Here is a 20,833-nt window from a genome sequence, read left to right on the forward strand (position 1 = left end):
TGAAGACTGAAGATACTGAGTATATAATGAGCGACTTTATTGAGTGAATCCCATGGCTTATCTAACATCTTTCTGGGCCATATTGGCTGTTGTAGGTATGAACTGAACCACAGTAGAACACAGCAATTGCCACCATTGGCTTTTCTCCTGTAGGAGACTTGTGGCAAAGGTGTCCAAGAAGAGAAGTTGGCACACAGCCTGTGTGAGTGAGTTGACTGTAAGATTTTATTCATCTTAGGCTTGTTGGTTCTCCAACGACTGATGAGTAGAGAGCTACAGATGTGCTAATTATTCCCTATTCCCTGCCCCTAGATGTTATCTTGATGTGTAATTTCAACATTCAAAGACAGACAATAATGAGGCAGCTGCTCTGTTGGTGCACATTGGGGTAGCCCACTGGAAGATGGCACCGCATGACTAGACACCAAGAGATATCCAAAGTGCAGTTTTTAATAAGCCTTCCCTTCACAGATATTTACCAGGCTGCTATAGTGAGGCTAATACATTGAATTATGTCCATCTTTCTTTGAACAATAAAGGATGAAGATGTGTTTATATAATAGATAAGGGCTCTAATCTAAATACATTTTAAAACCTTAAATGCATTTTTGTAACAGGTGACTTAATTTAATTCTGCGTTTACTTGCGGCTTTTTTAAACCATTTTGAAAACATGAAAAATAACATGATTCATAAATTATATATCTTTATGTTGTGCTGGGCAGTTTCATCTAGTGTAAATTTTATTTTTGACAAAGCGATGACTCAAGAGAAAGTTTTTGGAGAATACTTGCTTTGGGGCCCTGGCCTGGCAATTATGGTGAGTTACCAGCAAGAACACATTTGTGCTCTTATAATTAATTACCGTAGCTGTTTTAGGCCTTGCACCGAAGAAAGCAAAGCACTAACTGGCAATGTGCACTTACTGTTATGTGTAAGGTTGTTTTCCATATCAGGGCTGTAGGGAGGACTTCCCACACCCTTCCAAAACAAGAGCAACAACAACACACACAAAAAAATTAATTTCAGCCTATAAACATGATTTAACCATAATAAATTTTCTCTTTAAGTTAAGCTGGGCTCCTTACACTTGGTAAAGTTAAATAAAATTCAAAGAAATTCAAAACCAGAGGTATTCTGGCCCAGTCCTGGGTGAACAGTGTATGCTTCTGTCCAAGTGATTTTAAAATTCCAAAATCATGGTCTTATTGCTTCTCCCTGAAAATTTCAGGCAGAGAAAAAGGTGTTCCTGTGCATCACTTGTGTCAAAGTTTGGCCTCTGGAAAATAAACATAACCGTGACGTTCCAGCTTTGAAAATAAAGTGACTTAAATCAGTACTATTTAAGAAAAAGAAGCAATTTGTGATTAGTTCCTCAAATACACATTTTTCAACGTAAAAATCCGAAGGAATGATGTTTTTCAGAACAAAGTTGTTTCCAAAGACATCCCAAGTACCTGATATTTTATAATTTGTAAATAATGAAATGGGAGCTCTGTGAACTCAAGAAGTCTCACTCACACATTTGATTCAAATGGCCTTTGTATGAACTCTACAAAATGCTTTAAATTATCAGTTTGAGTTCATGGTCCCTGGTGGTAGCTGGAGTTCTTGCTTTTCTCTTTAATTCCTTTTCTTTTCTTGGCTATTGTTAGAGAGGTAACATCTGATTGAGGTATCTATATATGTATTTACAATACGTTGCAGTCATATAATTCTTTTAAGAGCAAATTGTTTTAGTGAAATGTCAGAAAATCTGCACAAACTGAATGCTCAGAGTTCCCTTGAATAATGGGGCTATTGTTAAATGATTGAATACTTTAGAGATTAATATCATGGTATGCTGGCATGCTGGTTCATACCAACTGTAATTTCACAATGAATCCTCCATAAGTAAGCAACACTGTGAATGAGAAATCGGATACAAGACATCCCAGCATGCAAGAACATACAAAGTAAATAAAGTCTACACAAGAATTACATGTTAGAGAGTTGTATTTTTACAATATCTGACATAATTCATAATTAAATCATTGGATAAAGGAGAATCTTCTAGTTTGAAGATATATATATATTTTTTTTTTCAAATGCCAATGAGTGATGTCTTAAGAGTAGAAAAGATAGCTTTTCATTTTTCTTTTCCTTCCAGTTCTTTGAAAATTAGAGTTTGCTTGGCATTATCATTTGTGACAGGCTACAGGTTTATCTTGTCTGTGACGGGTTTCAGATCCCTAAGCTGTCTTCCAAATAATGCATCCTATCATTACACAGAAAATTTAGTAGCACTGCTGAGTGTCTGCAAACAACAGTTGCATTTTATTTTTTTTAAGACATCTGAATTCTTGCAAATATGGAATAATTAGTAGTTGAAGATTTAATGACAGCCCAGAAGAAGGGCTGAAGTGTTCTGCATGAAATCACAGTTATTAATTTGTGCATGAATTTTGTTTTCCATACTTAATTTAGCAACTGTAAAATATTTTGCTAATTAATTATTAACACTGGTTATTTGTCATGGCAGAACTGTGAGGGAAAAACATAGCTTTTTATCAAAGCAAAAATATAAATGTCAGAACTTTAATTTAAATACAATATGCAATAATGTAATCATTTTTAAATAGTCTTAAGTAGCTTCAACATTCAAACGTACAGATGTAATATGAATATAATAGATAGTCCTAACTCAGAATAAATACTATTTAGAATTAAAACTGCATGTAAGAGCCAAGTGTCTTGCATGAAATAAACTGTGAAAAAAAACAAACAAACAAAATGAAACACAACAAAATGCTGTAAAATGTCAGGCTTTTATGGGGAGTGCCACTTCAGTAAGTGGCATTTTATTCTGTACTGGGTATCAAGAGTGTGACAAATCTTTAGCCTTATTATAAGCACTGTGAATAGGATTTGAGCTTGTACCTACTGAAGGCAATGAAAAAACTGCCTTTGATTTCTGCAAGTGTTGGATCAAGCCACTTAATTTCCATTTACATGCAGACAAAAATCTTTTTATACTTTGGCAAGGAAGGGAAAAAGGCTACAGGAAACATTACCTTTGAACTACCTAAGTGGTATACTTCTTACAGGTCTGAGAGTCCAAGTTCTTTATATTTCCAGAAATGTTGTAAATGTTTAAATTCCCTTTACTTTGGCTTCTGTTTAAGCTAGCTTAATTTCTCAAGTATTGAAAACAATTACAGTAAGTATCTAGAGTCTGCACACTTTTGTATGAGACATTATTTTAGAGGTGAATATGCTTAAGAATATGCTTAATATTCTTAATTATGCTTAAGAATATGAAGGCAGATTAGTTTGATTAGGAAATATAACTCTCTGTTTCTTAGTAAATATCTGTATTGCCTTGTAAATATTTTTTCTAACTTGAATGCAAGACATCTATATCAGTTTAGTAAGGATAAAGCAAGATGCCTTCCTGGGCTTTAGTTTTAGGGACACTGGAAAGAAAAGCCAGCATTTTATCAGCAGAGGGATAGTTTTAGTTTTGGTATTTCCACACACATTTAAAGAGGTTTATTTGCAGTATTTCACACTCTAAGTTGTCAAAATTTTACAAGAAGCAACCTTCGCTATTACGAGCAAGTTTTCTGTGTTCTAGCACCAAAGGATCATAGCTGCTCCAGAGTGGTACAAGAGCCCCATGATTGGAGCTAAATAGTGCTTCAATCTTCTCCTTAAAAGCAGGATTTCTGAATATGATCTGTAAATGCAGGGTAAATGACTCAATCCATACTCTGAAACAGCCTGTTAAGTTCTTTCCTCCTAACACAGAGCTGTTATGCAAGAGAATGGTATGGTCTTGGCTTTTATTTGTCTGAAGTAATAATAGTGTTCATAGGCATGTGCACATAGGTTTTTTTGTTTCTTTTTTTCTTCTGAAAAATACATTTTTGGTCGGCATAATGTGATAGTGAACAATAAATCCATTTATGAATCAAATCACTATATTCTTTCTTAGTAGTAAATATCTGTACCAGAAAATATTCCTGAATTTACATGCATTCTTTCAGTGGTTAATCAGCTTTCATCCTCCAGGAAATTCACTCCTCATAGATGCTATAACATTCATTATTTTCTGCCTAAAACTGGATGGCATCTTACTCTGTTAAGAACAAAAATATGTGGTCTAGGTTTCAAAAATTGCTGGGCAACTCTGAGCCTTCTAGAATTTGGTACAAAGGACTTGGGAGTCCTTCTGAAAGTCCGCTGCTATTTTAGACCTACAACCAAACAATCTGAGACACCCCATTTTTTCTGGTCTATTTGAAACTCTTGGACAAGTTGTTACTCTAAATTGCTTTAGTGACTTGTATTACAGTCATCAAAGGAATGATTTTTATAAACTTGACAGCCAGACTGAAAGAAGTGAAGACAAGAGTTAGACTTGTATTTTTGTGGACAGAAGTACAGTCTTTATTAATCCACTACACTGTAGGCTCTCTGCAACCACTGTCCCCTGTTTATTCCCCAAGCCATATGCTGGTCAGTGAAATAGAGGGTGCTCTGAATGGTATGAATTTAGTTGTTTCATATTTCTGTGAATAAAAAGAGAGGTTGTTTTTAACTTTTCCTTTACAAAAAATATAAAAGTAAGGTACAGAAAAACCACAAACCTGCCAAGTCTTTGTTAATGGATAGAATTGTACGTGTTGTATTTAGGAGAAAAAAAATAGAAGTATTGAAAATGTCATGCAGTAGATAAAATGCCCCCCAAATGATCATGCAAATCAGAACTTTTTCTGAGTGAATTTCTCTTCTGTATGCATTTGGATGTCTTCGGTGCATGTGGGAGTGCGTTATAGGAATAACATCTCTCAGAGAAACACAGTAGCAATTCCTTCTGTATTTTAGGCTTTCATGTGGGCTTTTTCTTTTTTTACAGAAATCCATGATTTTCCTAATAGAGTCTGCTTTTAAACAAAATAAACCTAGTTACGCTATTTATATATTCATTCACAAGAATGAAAGAGTCTCAGAGTTGCTTATCTAAATCCAATTACTGCTGGTCAAATTCATCCCGGTACAAAAGTTCCGGAGATAAAAGCATATATTACCTAAACGCATAGAAATTCAGGCTGTTTTCAGCTGGGTGAATTGTGCTTTGAGTAACACATGGGGCTTTGGATGAACCCTAATGTCACGGATATAATTAGGAAGCTCCCAACTTGGAAATTACATGGCAGCTCCTTTGGCTTAACCAAGCAAGGTTAAGAGGTTACTTGCGTTGAAATCACAAGTTTCACGTTTATTTAAAACACAGGAGTAATAACCAGAATGGGGGAAAAGTAGTGATAAGTAGGTGCCTGTGTGCCTGCCACCCAGGTTGGATGGACATGAAGGGTGGCATAGCTGCGTAACCGAGTTGGGTGAGGGACATGGCTTGTCTGGTCCAACAGCCATTTCGTGTTACAGGACTAGCCATGGCCAGCCTGAAAGCTGGCTTGAAGGACAGCGTAGAAATACTTCTGCCATCAGTTTGGAATCAGTGCAGACGATGGGAAAGGTTCCCGCATCTTGCAAGTGGTATCACTTACAGCTCAAGTGCTTCCGCCAGGAACTCTCTCCATTTTAACAGCAGTTATCAAATAACTTCCCAGGAACGAACGGTTGAGCTTTGTCTGCAGCCTAAGTGCTGATCGACCGCCTGCCTGCAAGGCTCTTCAAGTGATCTATTTGTACTGCAGCTCTGATGCATGTTCAGGGTTTATTCTGCATTGCTTGCATCTTCCCAGTACTCTGCTGAGTACTTGGGAAATGTGGGCTGCAACGGGATGGGGCTCTGGAGAGCTGCACAGGGAGACTTTTTTCTCTCTGCACCACAGCACAGTGTGTTTTCCCCTTATTGCCACCCACGGTGTAACAAGGCGCGTGTCATTTGTGGGTGAAGTGTTTTTAAGTGACATTTGTAATTTGAACAGCGGATATCAGCAACTTGAATGGTTTTGCCCTGAACTGGCATATACAAGAAGTGGTAAAAATCTTTATGTTCATAAGAAGCTATTCCTCCCCTCCAAGTTACAGTTCTTGTGGAATATAAGAGTGGTCGGGCTGGGTCAGACCAGGAATTTATTTCAGCAGTTTTAAGGGGAGGTGCCTGATGTTCAAATGGGGACTGGATGTCATGATACTTCCCTGACACCCTCTTCCAGCTTTTAGGGTTAGGTGGCTTCCAGGGCCATAACCATGCCTTTGTGTAATTTGGTGACAGATCTAACAGCCTAGAACCCATCTAATAGCTTTCTGTAGAGGTGCATTTTGTGGGGCACCAGCACTTTCTGTAGCCATGAATTCTGCAGTTTTTAAACTGTCCATCATGTCTTGTCAGTCCTTATATACATGTATATTATGAGGGACAATGAAAACACCTAGTCATAGTCTCACTGCATGGGTCCTTCTTTAATGAGCTGAAGTCCTAGTGTATATATTTGCCTCTGACATGGAAGGTCTTTCAAGTCCCTGACCACAAAGTTTTAAATGAAAATTATTACATGGAGAAAACATTAAAAACATCATTCAATACAGGGAATTAAAAGGATTTTAAAAAACAGGATGAAAATAATTTTATTTGAGGTTACTGCACATTTAAATAATGGGGAAGAACGTAATGAAAAACAACACATCTGTCTGGGAATCTTCTGAATAAAAATTTTGGTTCAGATGTGCAGTAGACACATTTTTGAGGTGTAGCAGTCTCACAGATTCATAACTTCTCTTACCTTGGATACTGTGATGCAGTAGGTTATCCTTAATGATACAGTCATTATGGTTAAAGGTTGATAATAAGGCATTGAGATGAACTCAGTTCCACAATTATCTTTTACTGACCAGATTTTTTTATTTTTTTATTTTTTTTTGATTCAAGATCTTTGAAAATACCTTCATGCACCATAATTCAGGAGGAAATTAGGTAGTGCTCATGTTCCCCCATGACATGCAAACCATACCTAGTATTTTTTACATTAATGATATCGTTTGTGCAGGCTGTTGGATTTTATAGTCGTTTCCATTTAAATATAAGAAAAGGAGCTGTCGCTTGTGATGTGGTTTATTGTTATTTCTGTGGGCATTCGCATGGAAGAATACTTGTTTTTTTGCTTCCGTGTGAATGAAAGCACAGTTAAGGCTCACGCAAACGAAGAGACATCAACTTTGGAGGGGCAACATGACTTGATACCACTTTATACATGTGCAAGAAACACGACTACGTTTGTAGGAACAAAATATGTTCCTGCCTTAATGCAAAACACAAGCTAACATTCTTCATCAGAACTGATGTTCTGATTACTGTAAAATCCTTCACTTGAAATATTTAGGAAAACAGTGTCCAAATTAATTCCAACGACTTTATTGTGGCAGAGCTCGAGGTTTATAGCGGCCGATGAAATCGGCTGCATGTGGTTAATTGCCTATAACGGTGTTTGTTATTGTGGCACCTCTCGCTGCTCAGATGCCTGGTTTTGCAAACACGTCGGTGTGCATCTAGCTGTACGTGCTGGAGGAAGCTTCTGGCCCGAACAGAATTGCTTCTCAGACTGAAATCTCCAGTGTAACGAAGTGTGTGCAGGATCACAGTACGCGGCAAATAACTCTGGGAAATCTGTAATAAAAGCAGTGGAACCACAAATGTCTGTCTTTGCTGGCAAGAAATGTTAACTTTGAGCTCTCACATGACTTGGATGAAACAACATATCAATTCATTAGGAGTAGCTGAACTGAAATGGAGGCTGGGTGTTAGTTTTTGTTGGCGGAAGTTTAGGTAGGGGTTGTGTTTTATTTGAGGTTGTTGTGGGTTAGCCGCTGATTTTTGTTGGATTCTTTCTCCATATATCTGTCAGAGGCCCTTTGCTGTACGAGATAGGCGTGTTTTTGCATGTTTTTCATGTATTTGATTTTAAATCTAAATAAATCAAATAAATGAAGATGCACTGCACGGGCCAAACTTCCTGCTGGGTAAGCTGCCCACTGAGCAACTGTAAATCACACTGGCAGAGAATTTGGCCGTGCCTGCTTGAGATATGTGCTCTAACGTCTTTGAGGCCAAAGTCAACTCCAGGTATTACCATGAAGAATTATAAAACTAAGTGGAACATAAGTGAATATGAAGGCCCCAATTCTGAAAACACCTGAGCTTAGAAAAGCATGTGATCTCATGGTGAACATTAAACCTGATTTAGGTATCCACTCCTCTTGGATTAGAGCCAGCTGTGGCAAAACAGACCCCACAGCTACCTGCCCACGTCCCCATCATGGTGGGGGGTGTGTTGCATTGGGTCTGCTTGCAGAGCACAAGATCCTCTCTGTCTAGGGAGCCAGCTGGGCAGGTAAGGGGAAGAAGGCTTTTCTCCCATTCCTCCCACCCAAGAGAGACCAAGACATACCAGTGACTTGAGGAATAAAACTAATTTCCCCATTCTCTTAAGGTGTTATATTCATCCGTAAATGGCCCTCTTCTGTAATATTTCACCAGCTCTTACTGACACTGACCATTAAATTGGCATTTGTAGTTTAAACTTCTGCAAGGTAAAGACAAATAGCTGTTTTATGGTCTAATTGCTTAATGCAACAAATTGTAGCTGCCCAAACTCCCTCTTAATCATGCCAAGTCTATCAAGTTGTAGTGCAGTGCGGTGCTGTCTTATGGGAGGTGTCACATACTAAAATAAGAATTAGCACTTGTCTTGGAAAAGAGCTCTGAGGTGCATAAAAACCTCAAAAGCTTTGGTCTATCTAAAACAAAAGCTAAATGTATATCTAAATCTATCTGTTTAGGGTGTGTGTGTGAATGTGTGAATGCAGAGCCAAGCACAGTTGTGTCTGTGTGTGTGTGCATGCACGTAAATAAATGACCGTACCTCCTCCTCGTTGTTTAATCCTGGATCTGGTCCATCTCTATTAAAATTAATCTTGTTTGACAGCTAAGAATGAAAAAATATTTTTAAGCAAGCCTAATTAACTTAACCAAAGAAGCGTCTTTAGTAGTGCTGATGACCTAAAATTTCCCCTGTATTTGGCATTTACACTGGCAGTACAGTGCAGCGACCAGAGGTACACAGGCTATGGCAAAGGAGCACTGCTTTTCAGATGAACTCTAAAGGTGTTTGTTGAACTGCAGTGGAAGAAGGAACCTCTCCAGAAGTATCAGGGAAACATTCTTCAAGAGCACTAGATCTCTTTCTTGGATACGTGCAAAAATAATTATGTATGTTATTAAAATGCAATAACATGTATTTCTGTTCTTTGTTTTCTCTTTAGGTATGGGAAAATTGTATCCACAAAGGCAATTCTTGACAAAAACACAAATCAGTGCAAAGGTATGTGTAAAAGTCTGCCCTGTGAGTTCATTGTCTGTCTGAATGATTGACTGGCGGCTTGACTGCCAAGGCCTTGGCTCCAACTGTGCAATCAACATAATGTACGGTATATTGCAAACATATTTAATAATGCCAAAGCTTTGAGTCGTGTTTCCAGTAACATTGCTCATTAATTTTTTTCATTAACAAACAAAATGAAAATCACAAATCAGAACAAGTATCAAATTGCTTCTGCAGAAAAGTAAATTACCTTCTAACCACATAGTACCGTCTGATTTGAATGATATCATCAGTGATGCAAATTGATTTCCTATATAAAAACAAAATTTTTCCTAAGCAAAACCTGGTTTATTTTTTTTTCTGTGAAGTCTTGGCCTACACTATCAGAAGAAGAAAATATTCTTTATGACACAAATAGATCCAGTTGTTGCAATACAAAGGTATGATATGAGATATGGTGAAAGTGATTCCTCTTCCAGTTTTACATTCATAACTTTTTTAGTGAAATATTGCAGATTTCATATTTTTATGTGTGTCTATGTATGGCTAAATCTGCATAGAAAAATGTTGGCTAATGTATAGAATTATGTTAGTTATTCATTTAACACTTTGAAGAGCAATCGAGTATGTGGTGGGAACCTCTGCTTTAAAATGTTTGCCACTTTATACTAGTGATATTCAGAATCCTTTTGGAGTAATAGAATCTACTGAAGTGGCTTCTTCTCATAAGAAGTGCATTCTGGACAGCATTTCTGTATGAGTTACTAAAAGCACTGCATACAGAAATATCTCACTGGTGGCAAGATAGGGTTTGAAGAGAAGCAGGAGAGAAAGATATGTGGGAAAACGTTGAGAAAGTACAAAATCCTTTCAGCTATACCAAAGATGTTATTGATGTTTGGAGAAGTGTGTGTCTTTATCTCTTGCATGCCAGCAGCAGCATTCATTAGCTACTCAAAAAAAAAAAAAAAAAGTAGGTTGTAAGATTGCAGTGCAAGTCTTGGAAAGCTCCATTAGCCTAATAGTTCATGAGCCATCATCAGAAGTGGCACTACCATGCATTTGCTTTGGTTGGATTTATTTTTTTTATATATAATAACATCGCTCTGACCGTATATCTTTGAAAAACACACTGGGAACCAGATTTTTTATTTGTTTTTCATTTAGCTTGTTTTACTGAGGTATACCCATGTGGAAGGATGGGTTTGGCCAAGTGCAGAAGGCCTGGGGTGGGGCCCCACAGAGGTGAGAGCGGCAGTTTCAGAGCCAGGAGGAGATGATGTATCTGCCACTGGGGGGCTTGAGTTTTGGAGGCAGGGTGCTGTGACCTGTAGAGAGAGGAGGATTTGCAAAGTGACAGAGCTACAAAAGGGCTGAGTGGATCAAAATGGCCCTAAGCTGGTTTGACAAGGAAGAAGAGTGCTACGATGAGCAGGAGTATGGTTAGATATGATAGGCTTTGGGATAGCGGTGGTTTGGGATGAGACCCTGGTGTAGGAAGAAATTGGGGTTTAGGATTAAGGGAGCTGCAGGGGCCTGATTTGCTTGTGTCAAGGGTTAAAAAAAAAAAAAAAGAAAAAAGAAAAAAAGAAAAAAGAAAAAAAAAAGAAGTCCATGATCAGGTAGGTTGGAGTAAGGCTGGGTCACTCTTCATTGTCCCACACTCCAGCTAAGACAGAAATGTTGTATTTCCCTGTTCCCACCATAGAGCAAGACTGAGATGTTCTCTCATGGGTCAACTCCATCATTTTTTCAGCTTTTATCTTAAATTTGTCCATCTGAAATGGCAACACAAACCACACGTATGGAGTTGAATTTGAATTGGGCTGTAAATGCGTTGAATAAATAAATGAAGCCTGTGGAAAAGAGAAATGTATTTGTCTCTGCTGATCTTGGTTGTCTGAGACCACTCTGATGGATCACAATAGATGATTCAGCTAGGTGGCTAAAAGCTGGTGGAGTGAAACAGTGAATCTGGTGGAAGCAGGCTTGTTGACCGGTAACCACTCCCAAACACATGTTGTCCCGTGATCTGGACTTCTTTCCATTCCTGTTGCCAGTGGAAATAAGAAAAGACATGGATGTACTTGCAAAATACAAAAATGTGAAGTGAAAACATTGTAAAGAGCATGAATGGTAACATTTTGAGGAAGACAGATGTCTTGGTTTGGTATTTTTTATGTTGTAGTCTGTTTTGATGTTATTGTATTAGGGGCTATGTACCAGTGAGTTGGAATTTTGTAAAAGTTTGGTTTCATGCTGTGTTTTTACACTGTAGGGCAGAAAGATATATTTATTTGTATTTTCAAAGATGGATCTTTATGACATAAGTGGTGCCATTAAAAGATCATAAACATAATTGGATTTATTAACAGTATGCTTTGTGGCATAAAAAGAATAGATGTTTTGCTTCTTGGGTACGATTTCCTTCCTCTAGCAAGATTGCTGGGGAAAAAAAAAAAGTCTGACAGGCATCAGAACTGGAAGGGCCCTGAAGAGGTCGTCTGGTCTGTTCCTCTGCCTCAGGCCAGGATCAGCACTACGTAAGCCACCGCTGATGGATGTTTGTCTCACCTGTGCTCAAAGGCTTCCAGCAGTGGAGATTCCACCAGCTCCTCAGGCAATCTGCAATAGTGCTTGCTGTCCTCGCTATAACAAAGTGTTTCCTAGTGTCTAAACTACATCTCCCTTTGTGCAGTTAAAGCCTGTCGCTTCTTTTCTTATCCCTGGTGAATATGCAGAGCGGTTCATCCTTTCCTCTTCACTGTAAACACATATATTTGAAGACTGCTATGCCTCTGTCCCAGCTTTTCTTTAGGCTGAACATTGGTCCTTTCTCTCCTTCCTTAGAGGCAATCTGTTTCCAGTTTCTGATTATATTGCACTGCATCAGTCTCTCTAATTAGTTCACTCTAATCTGAAGTCCTTAGAGCTGGGCACAGAATGTCAGACAGCCTGAATCCGACCATTTTAAATAGTGTGGAGAAGTTATTTAATTTGTCTTCTCTGTGATTGCGTGGCTCTCCTGTTTATTTATACATGTAAATAGCTACTTATATTTAAAGTATAGATAGATTTTTGAGGGTGTTGTGTGAGAACAACAGTGTTGATTTATGCGAAGAGATTCTCAGCAGCCCTGTGGTTCTGTTATTCTCTTCTCCGGTGCTGCTGCCAGCCAGGCATTCCTTATTGTGTGCTCTGCTTTGTGCTGTTGATTATTCCCTCCTAAGGCTAGTACTTTTCATTTGTCTGTATTGAATTTTATCGTATTTTTTTCCCGGCTACTCCTTAATTTGCTAAGATTATTCTCAAATCTTAAGTCTCCAGAGTGCTTGCAGCACTTACCTCTTTAGTATCCTCTTCACAGTTAATAAATGATTTCTCTAATCCACTGGACAAGATAATTTGGAAAAGACTGAGTAATAACAGACCTGAGAGAGACTATAGAGGAAACCGTCTTGGTATACCAGGTAGTTTAACAGTGAGCCGTTCAGAACTTTTAAAATTGGATGTGCCAATCAGTTTGGCACCTGTGTCACAGGACTTCTAGACAGGTCGTATTTCTCCTGTCTGCTTCTGTTATGAGAGACAATCAAGGTTTAATTAAAATATATGGTACTTCCTTATCCATGAGACTAATTGCCTATGTTTAGATGGAGGTCCAATATGATATTATTTACTCTTGCTTATCATTACATGGGGTACTCATCGCATGATGCCTGTGAGGCTCTGTGAATAGATTTATGTACTATTTGTTCTAGTATTTTTCCAGAAGTTGAAACTATCTTGAGTGTCTCTAATTCACTTGTGCCTGCATCCAGACCTTTAAAGCAAACAAAGAATCAACAGGCATTTTGTTGGCTCCTTTCCAGTCTTTTGGCTATCACTCACCTCTCTTAAAGTATGAGCTATCCTGTTAAATGAACACATCATTCTGCGATGTTTACACAGTGCAGTAGGGTGGATTACATTTAAGTAGATGATAGAAGCAATCACGTGATTAGAGATTTCAAAATTTATTTCAACCTCATTTGTGTTTTGTCCAAGGTATAGAGTAGATCTGAAAATGTAAACTAGTGAATATAATGATGCAATGATTTGAAGTACCGTATGTATCAATGTGCAGATCTGTTAAAATAGGTTGCTGGCTAGCAAAAAGCGTTAGGTTTCCCCTTCAACAAATGAAGAAAACACTCTGAAAAAATGGACTTTAAGTCATTCTCCAGTATTCCTCACATTTTTAAAATGATACCTGCGACATTCCTGGCGTGCTAAGGAATAGTGTCATCTGAGGATTTTTGCCTGGTATGAATTAAGGAGTCGGGTCTAAAGAAATCATATATGCTTCAAGGGAGTTCACTAGGGAAACCTTTTGACGTAGCCTCTCATTTTAAGATTACTCTTTGTTGGTGGCATAAATGCTAAGTGAGGCATAGTAGAAAAAACAATCTCTGTGTAATAGAACAATATATAAACCAAAATAAGCACAGTCATGACAAAATGGCCAGAAATCACTGAACAAAGCAGGCAACAATCACATATGGAGAATAATGAAAAACAGACACATGATTCATTCAGATGTTCAAACACAAAAACCCTAATGAACAAGTTGGAGAGTTTTGGCTGCTTTTGCTTCTTCCCCTCTCCCTCTCTCCTTTGCGCATTTCCCTTCTGGGTCTACTGCATTTGCTAATTTAAAAAGTAGGGGAAATTAAATAAAAGAAGCCATTCAAGGGAAGCGTTAATCTTAAACACGTAGACTCTTCTCTTTCCAGCGCTCACCCCCCACCCTCTCCAGACTGGCTTGCCTTTGATAGACCTACGTGCACAGAGCAGAGGGAATGAGTAATGGTTGTTTCACAGTACAGTTTCCATACCTCATAGCAATGGAATACAGAACAGTTAATCTGCCAAATACACAAGCCCATTTCTTAGAGTATGAATTACTGTCATCTGCATCTGCCCTTGCAGACACTTTAATTGCATGCATACAGATTTACTTCCTGGTTTAATCAGGAGCTCGTATTATTTTGAGCGTTTTGCTAGGACCTTAGAAGATGAGCCTGCAAGAATGACTGAAAGTCGGAAATCCCACCTGTGGGATTTTTTTTTTTTAATAAATAAAAACTATGAATCACAGTAATGTGTAGGAGACAAACACTTCAACTGCATATTCTTCATTTTATGTACATTTTTTTCAAACCAAGCGTGACTTGATTTGTTGAATAGCAGTGTTTGTCTTAGGAGGGAAATGTGCCTAACACGATGAGAACTATAGAGACTCTACTTATAATTTTAATATTTCATTATGACATTTTTTCTCATCAAGAATTTTTAGCAATGAACTATTCACTTTTTTTTTTTTTTTTTAAATACATAAACTAAGGAAGTAGATACACATTCATTAGGTGATTTTATGGTCAAAACATGCCATGAGGTCATCTGTGTTGACCTACCATGTATTGCATAATTTTATTTCTCCAGTTTCCCTGCTATTTTTAGACCTCGAGTTAAAAATCTACTATGACCTATTTCATAAATTGAGGGTTTGTGTAACAAAAATGGGATGACTGCAAACTTACTCTTAAGTATTGGAGATAATTGGAATGGCATCATAAAGTGCTGCTTTGTAACTCTCAAAAAGCCTTGTCCAACTTTGTATTTTAAGTCAGTGGAGCTATTCATCTTCTTAAGTTTACCTGCATCCCTAAGTATCCAAATCAATTGGAGCTTAATGAGGAAGAGGTTTCTAGTCTGGTGGTCTGATAAACAAAACTGTGTAGCATAGAACAGAGATACCTTGAAGTATATGTTAAGCAATATACCTTTGTAACTTTAAATTTTAGGAGGCATTTTTTTGCACGTATTGTATGAAGATTAAAGCTTATACATGTATGTTATCACGTTAATTTATGCATTTTCACTTCCTATTTATTAATTTATGTTATTCCTTTTGTACTTGAGATGGCAGAATTTAGTTGTGACTAGGAACATGAAGTAAGTCAATGTAAAATCATAAGCTAGTGAAGAAAGAGCTAAGCTGCACAGAAAGCTATTTAGTTAATAAAATTTATTTATTGGGAATAAGCTAAAATTGCAATAACTGTGCTGTGTTATTTATGATTCTCAAAATTGCCATTTTGAGAGAGAAAAAAATCCAGCCAAGTAGGTCTGTGCCTGATCACAGACTGTAAACTGTTCACACTAGGAGGGCATGCACAGCATGCTTCAAGGGGAAATGGATCTTGTAGAAAGTAAATAATTTGTAAAACAGACTTATTTAATTTTGAAACTCTAGACTTGTGTAAAAATAAATCAATCCTATTTTCAATACCAGGATAGACAGCAGATGTGGTGTTTTTCTTTTTTATGCAATATCGTTTGTTTGCGTTTTTTTCTTTCTCTTTTTTTTTGATCCATTCCAAAGTTTTACATAATAAGTGGCATAAGAGTACAGAAGTTATTAAAAGCATAGAAATATGCAATATCTTAATTTGGTGGGTTTTCTGACGCTGAGGCATTTGTGATGGCAGTGTAGATGCTGAGTATGGATCGTCACCCATCAAGTTTTCTGTATGGCTCTGCTAATTCATCTCATTACTGAGCTGTAGCAGTTTTAGCTCTTGAACAGCAAGTATGAACTACGCTGAATAGTGCCACTTCTGGTTAGCAAACCAACTGTTAAACCCAAATCTCCTGTGTCAGAAGGACAGAGCCATTGGTGGTGTCACTAAGTCCCCAGATCAGTCCTGCTGCTGGGGTTGCACACAGTAGTATGGCATCAGTGCCCTATGGAAGTAAGGCAGAGCCCTTCTTCCATTTGCCATTTGTTTGTTACTGTGAGTGCTTTTAAATAATGTTCTTCCTTAAACATCTAATTGATTTTTTGTTTGTTTTGAAACATTTCAAAACAGTTAAAGAAAAAAAAAAAGCCATTTGAAATATTTTTGGAAGTCTTGAGGTACAGTTAAACATAATGAAGCTGGTTGCTTACAACTGGGAAACATTTGGATTTTTTTTTTTTTTTTAAACTTTCATTTCACTCCTGTGAGTGAAACTGTGAGCTTGAGATTTTTTTTTTCTCTTTTAAGATAAAAATTGTTATCATTATGTAATCACATGAAACTAGGAGCCAAGTCTTTAGGAAAAACACCAATGGGGATGATCAAAACAAAATGAGAAGAATTGGCAGTAAGAAACCATAAGGTTGTTCAGATAATGCTTCAGTGTTCTAAGTTCACACCTTACCATGTCAAATGGAAGGGTGTTTGATCTGCAGGCTAATGAGCTATAATGCTACTTTACAAACATAACCAATTAAAAATGTTGTGAGGTTGTAGATGAACCTTTTTTTAATATAAAAGTGTATGTGTATATTCAGAAATATATATGGAGCTGCCTCTTTTAACTTACAGGTGAAGTTTTGTGGATGTTTAGGTAACATAAAGAAGCAATGGCACTCAGTGGGAGCATGTGATGCTATAAAGTGAAGTATTTTCCTGGCACCTGTTGCGTTGGCCAGCGGGTGTTATATGCATCTTGGCAAACGTGTGAGTGTTTTGCAAAATCTCACTTTAGCTTGGAGGTAACTGTTCTCCTATTTGCATGTTTTTGAATGCCTTCCATGTCTGCTGTAGTGAAACAGCAGGGTTTGATGAGTCGTGCCGAGCAAGTCACTGTAACCGGAGTGTGCCAGCACTGGCCGATGCCCTGCCGTGGTGAGCACCCCAGACATACCCACCTCCATGTCTTCAAAATCTTACTGCACCTCAGAAAACAGTCTTGACTACATCGAAGCAGTGTTCTATCTCAAGCAAGTCCTTTTAAAATTGCTTGTTGAGTTTAAAGCCAGGTCCTCTACAGAGGAAACTCCTTTCTAATTAGTTCCCCAGACACTTTCTTAAACGGCTTCTTCGCAATTAAGGAAAATATTTCCTGGGTCATTATCTTTTCATAAATGAACTCATGGCCTAGCAAATATTTTCTGTAAGGAGACCCAAGATGCTCAAGTATTCTATGACATATCTAATCTGTGATTATTCTTAATTTACTGCTTCCAAAATTTGCCGGCCCATATCACTGGTAAATAATTGGTTTAAATTTTTTTTTTTCCTTCTAGAGGAATAAAAAAAGTAAAATTTCCATTTATACACAGTGATTAATGTTTTGAGTCATTGGTCTGTATAAAACTTTGCCAACAGCTTGGCATGTGTTTGAAGTGCATTTTGGGACTGGGTAATGCTAGTAGGCTCTTAATGATCTCAGCAGATTTGGAAATATCTATTTCATATCACAGAACTGAACAGAAGAGAAATTTTGTTGACTTGGAACAGCAGCTTGTAAAGCTTGTTGAAGCCTTACTTGTAATGCATTGGCTTTTTCAACTGTCTTGCAGAATCGCTTTGCTTAAACTTGAACTTCATTTTTTCTGATGCCATGGTGCAGCATCTTGTATCTCAGTAGATCTGTTTGGCCACTGGTTGCTTGAAGGCAGGTCATGTCTCTGAGAAGTAACAGATGAGAAATTGGTTGCTCAGAAGTCTAAAGACCTTCAGCAAAACAGAGCTGAATGGTGGAACCCCTCCAGATAGTCACAGAGGAGACATTGCCCTGCTCCTTAACTCTGCTGGAGCCGATTCCATCACACGCTCTCAGAGCATATGCATATGCAAAACAAATGCTTAGTTGATGTAGTGACAATTTGATAATAAATCCCATCGACAGACACTTATTGAACACGGTTACTCAACAGGAACCATTCTGAATCAGATCTGTTAATTATAGCGTGACTTCACTTTTTCATTATGCCAGCAATCAGAAAAGTCATCGTTCACATTTTCCCCTATTAGTGCACATCCCTGGCTTTTGTTTAGAACAGTGGAACTATTTTACCCAAGTGAATTAAGTAAATGGTAGATAATATACTGTGAAAATAAAACACTAATAGACCATGCCATCATTTTTATTAAATCTGTCGTTCTGGGCATTTAAGGGCCGCCCGTCTAGAGATGGCATGTGATAGCTAGAGTAGAAATATATGTGCAGCACAGGAGAAAAATCATAACCTGTGGCAATAAAGATGTAGCTCCCTCAACACTGAACAAAAAACCCACCCACACCAGTTCTGGAGAAGGAACTGGTGGGCATTATTAATATTACTCCATCTATTTAGGTTATGGTAGCCATACAGCAGTAAAGCTCTAGGTGCTAATCTACAGCACATAAAACAATTGTATTGTACAAAAATTAATTAAAAGACAGCCTTGTCCTATGGACTTTGCAGCCCAGGGCTTTGAAAAAGACCAGTGTCCACAATTAATTTCAGGTACTGTGAGCAATCTTACAACTTTGAGTCAAGTTAAATAACATTTTTAAAAATACTGAACTCGCAAAAAAAAAAAAAAAAAACACCAAGCACCACCACCACCAAAACCCAGTCTCTCTGATCTCCTCAGAATTGTCATACATTTGGATTTGGATAACATTTAGTGATTTTTTTCAGCCTAGAATGTTTTGAGGAAAGATAAATTTATATATGAGAAAAGGAGGAGGCCACATTAGGGGCAGTAGAAACAACTCTCCTGCTTGATTAAATAGTTTTTGTCTCACTGGATCTTCCTCAGGACCAATGGTGGGCTGATGTTTTCTTCCATTAGAGGGCAGTGGTGTGATACATGGTTTCCCTGGACCCCAAAATTTAGGTGTGATTAAAAAAATTACAGAGTTCAATTTTTGTCTTCTTTTTTAAAAAATGTATCCTTATTTGATTTATAAATATCCAAGCACCCAAGCATTGCATTTTTCATTTGCATAGAATTTTTACAAATAATTGGCCAGTTTCAAGCAAACATGAAAGACTGGGAATTTCAAATACAACAGAGTTAAAAGTTTTCCAAAAATGGGAAGCTATATAGAGCGGAGATTCAGTGCTCCATTGGAAAGGACTGCAGAGAGAGTTTTGTTTTTATCCACTTAATTTAACTACAGTAAATTGCTCCTTCCTCATCTATGATAGAGCCAGAGCTTTTGCTGTTCTTGCCCAACAGGGAATTTGGGAGGGAGCTATGGGTGGGTGGAAGCAGGAAGGAAGTATTTGGGGTTGGGTATTTGAGTTACTGCAGCAAGTGTTACTGTCACTGTTGGGGTAGAACATGGGAAGACGCAGGAAAGGCAAGGCTCAAATACATAAGAAAGCAAGCTTCAGCTGCTTATTCTGTTTTACTTTGAATAAAGGAGAAATAACAATTTATTTTTTTTCTTAGATGATCTCTGTAAAGAGCTTTCAGCCTCATGCCCTTGTTGTGTGTGGTATTAGTTGTGTTGTTGTTGTTTATTAACTTATTAAATATGGAGCAGTAAACGCCATATATTTTTAAATGATTTAAAATAGACTTGTTGCCCTTCAGTTTTTTTATTAATTGAATATTTTTGCTAAGCTGTCTGCTTTCAGAGCAAAGGTTGCAGCCAGAAGATGGGGGTCAATGGGACCTCCATTTAAATGCATGTTATCTCTATGTTAATTGCCTGCATATTTAGCCAACCAAGCATGTCATTCTGCAGAAAGTAAAGGTTTTTGTGGTCAACCTTTAATTGTGAAACAGCAAGAAAATGCCTGAGTGACCTGGTTTGCCTGAGGTATCTTGGTTGCTCTTGTCAGTCACTTCAGCTCACAGTAAATTGCAGGGTAAATTCCACATAATTGATGGAATGTATCTCTGGGAAAAAAAAAATAAAAAAAAAAAATAGTGTGCAAAATGCAAGTATTTAATTTTTGTATATTTGTTGCACATTATCCTAGTAGTTATTTTTCTTTTTAATAAGGCTAGATTTTATTGCTAGTATAGATATTTATTACAAGAAAAAAAAAAAAAAAAGAAGTCATGAAACAGACATTAAATATGCCTTGGGTTTTGGAGACAGATACATATTTATCAGGTTGGGTGAATATGAGTTCTTACATCAGAAAGAATTGCATAGCTCCTGCTTGCCATGCTCTAGTTTCTTAGTCTGTTACTGTAAAAGAGTTAAAACTATTACATTTAAAGCAGAGGGTGTATTCCTTGCAACGAGTCATTCTGAGATGCTGGTATTAATAAGTCTCTGTCTTGCAACCCTTTGTTGTGTTTTCTCTAGTCTCTAGTAATAGGTTTGAGGTTTTGGAACTTAAAATATTTCAGATTGCTACCTCTGTCAAATTTGTTTGAATAGGGTAAGTCAGTTCAAATGTAATGAGCAAGGAGGGGCTGACAGAGAATGATATGCAGATATTCCTGCAGTATATTCTTTGTCTTGGTTCTTTCTCCTTTTGTAGGGATTTCAGGAATTCAATTTGCTTTTCTGAGCAAATACAAGTCTGAGATTTCTATGGACTGTTCAAAGAGCATCACTTTAAAATATGAAACTGGAATTTTCTTCCACATTTATCACTCTACATTTATCTACATTTAATTTGTTCTACTATTTTATTACCCAGCGCCACTTATTTTAATAAGGTTCTTCTGCAGT

At 37.4% G+C, this 20,833-nt stretch overlaps 1 protein-coding gene across 9 annotated transcripts in view; it reads left to right on the forward strand.

Moving 5' to 3' along the window:
- Nucleotides 1-20,833, forward strand: part of RBMS3 (RNA binding motif single stranded interacting protein 3) — a 694,738-nt gene that overhangs the window by 369,632 nt on the left and 304,273 nt on the right. For all 9 annotated transcript variants that reach the window (XM_032183106.1, XM_032183102.1, XM_032183101.1 and 6 more), the window contains one exon: nucleotides 9,270-9,328. In XM_032183106.1, coding sequence (XP_032038997.1) covers nucleotides 9,270-9,328 — 59 coding nt within the window. The remainder of the gene's footprint in view (nucleotides 1-9,269; nucleotides 9,329-20,833) is intronic.

This window comes from Aythya fuligula, chromosome 2 (assembly GCF_009819795.1).
Source record: "Aythya fuligula isolate bAytFul2 chromosome 2, bAytFul2.pri, whole genome shotgun sequence".
Lineage (NCBI taxonomy): Eukaryota > Metazoa > Chordata > Aves > Anseriformes > Anatidae > Aythya > Aythya fuligula.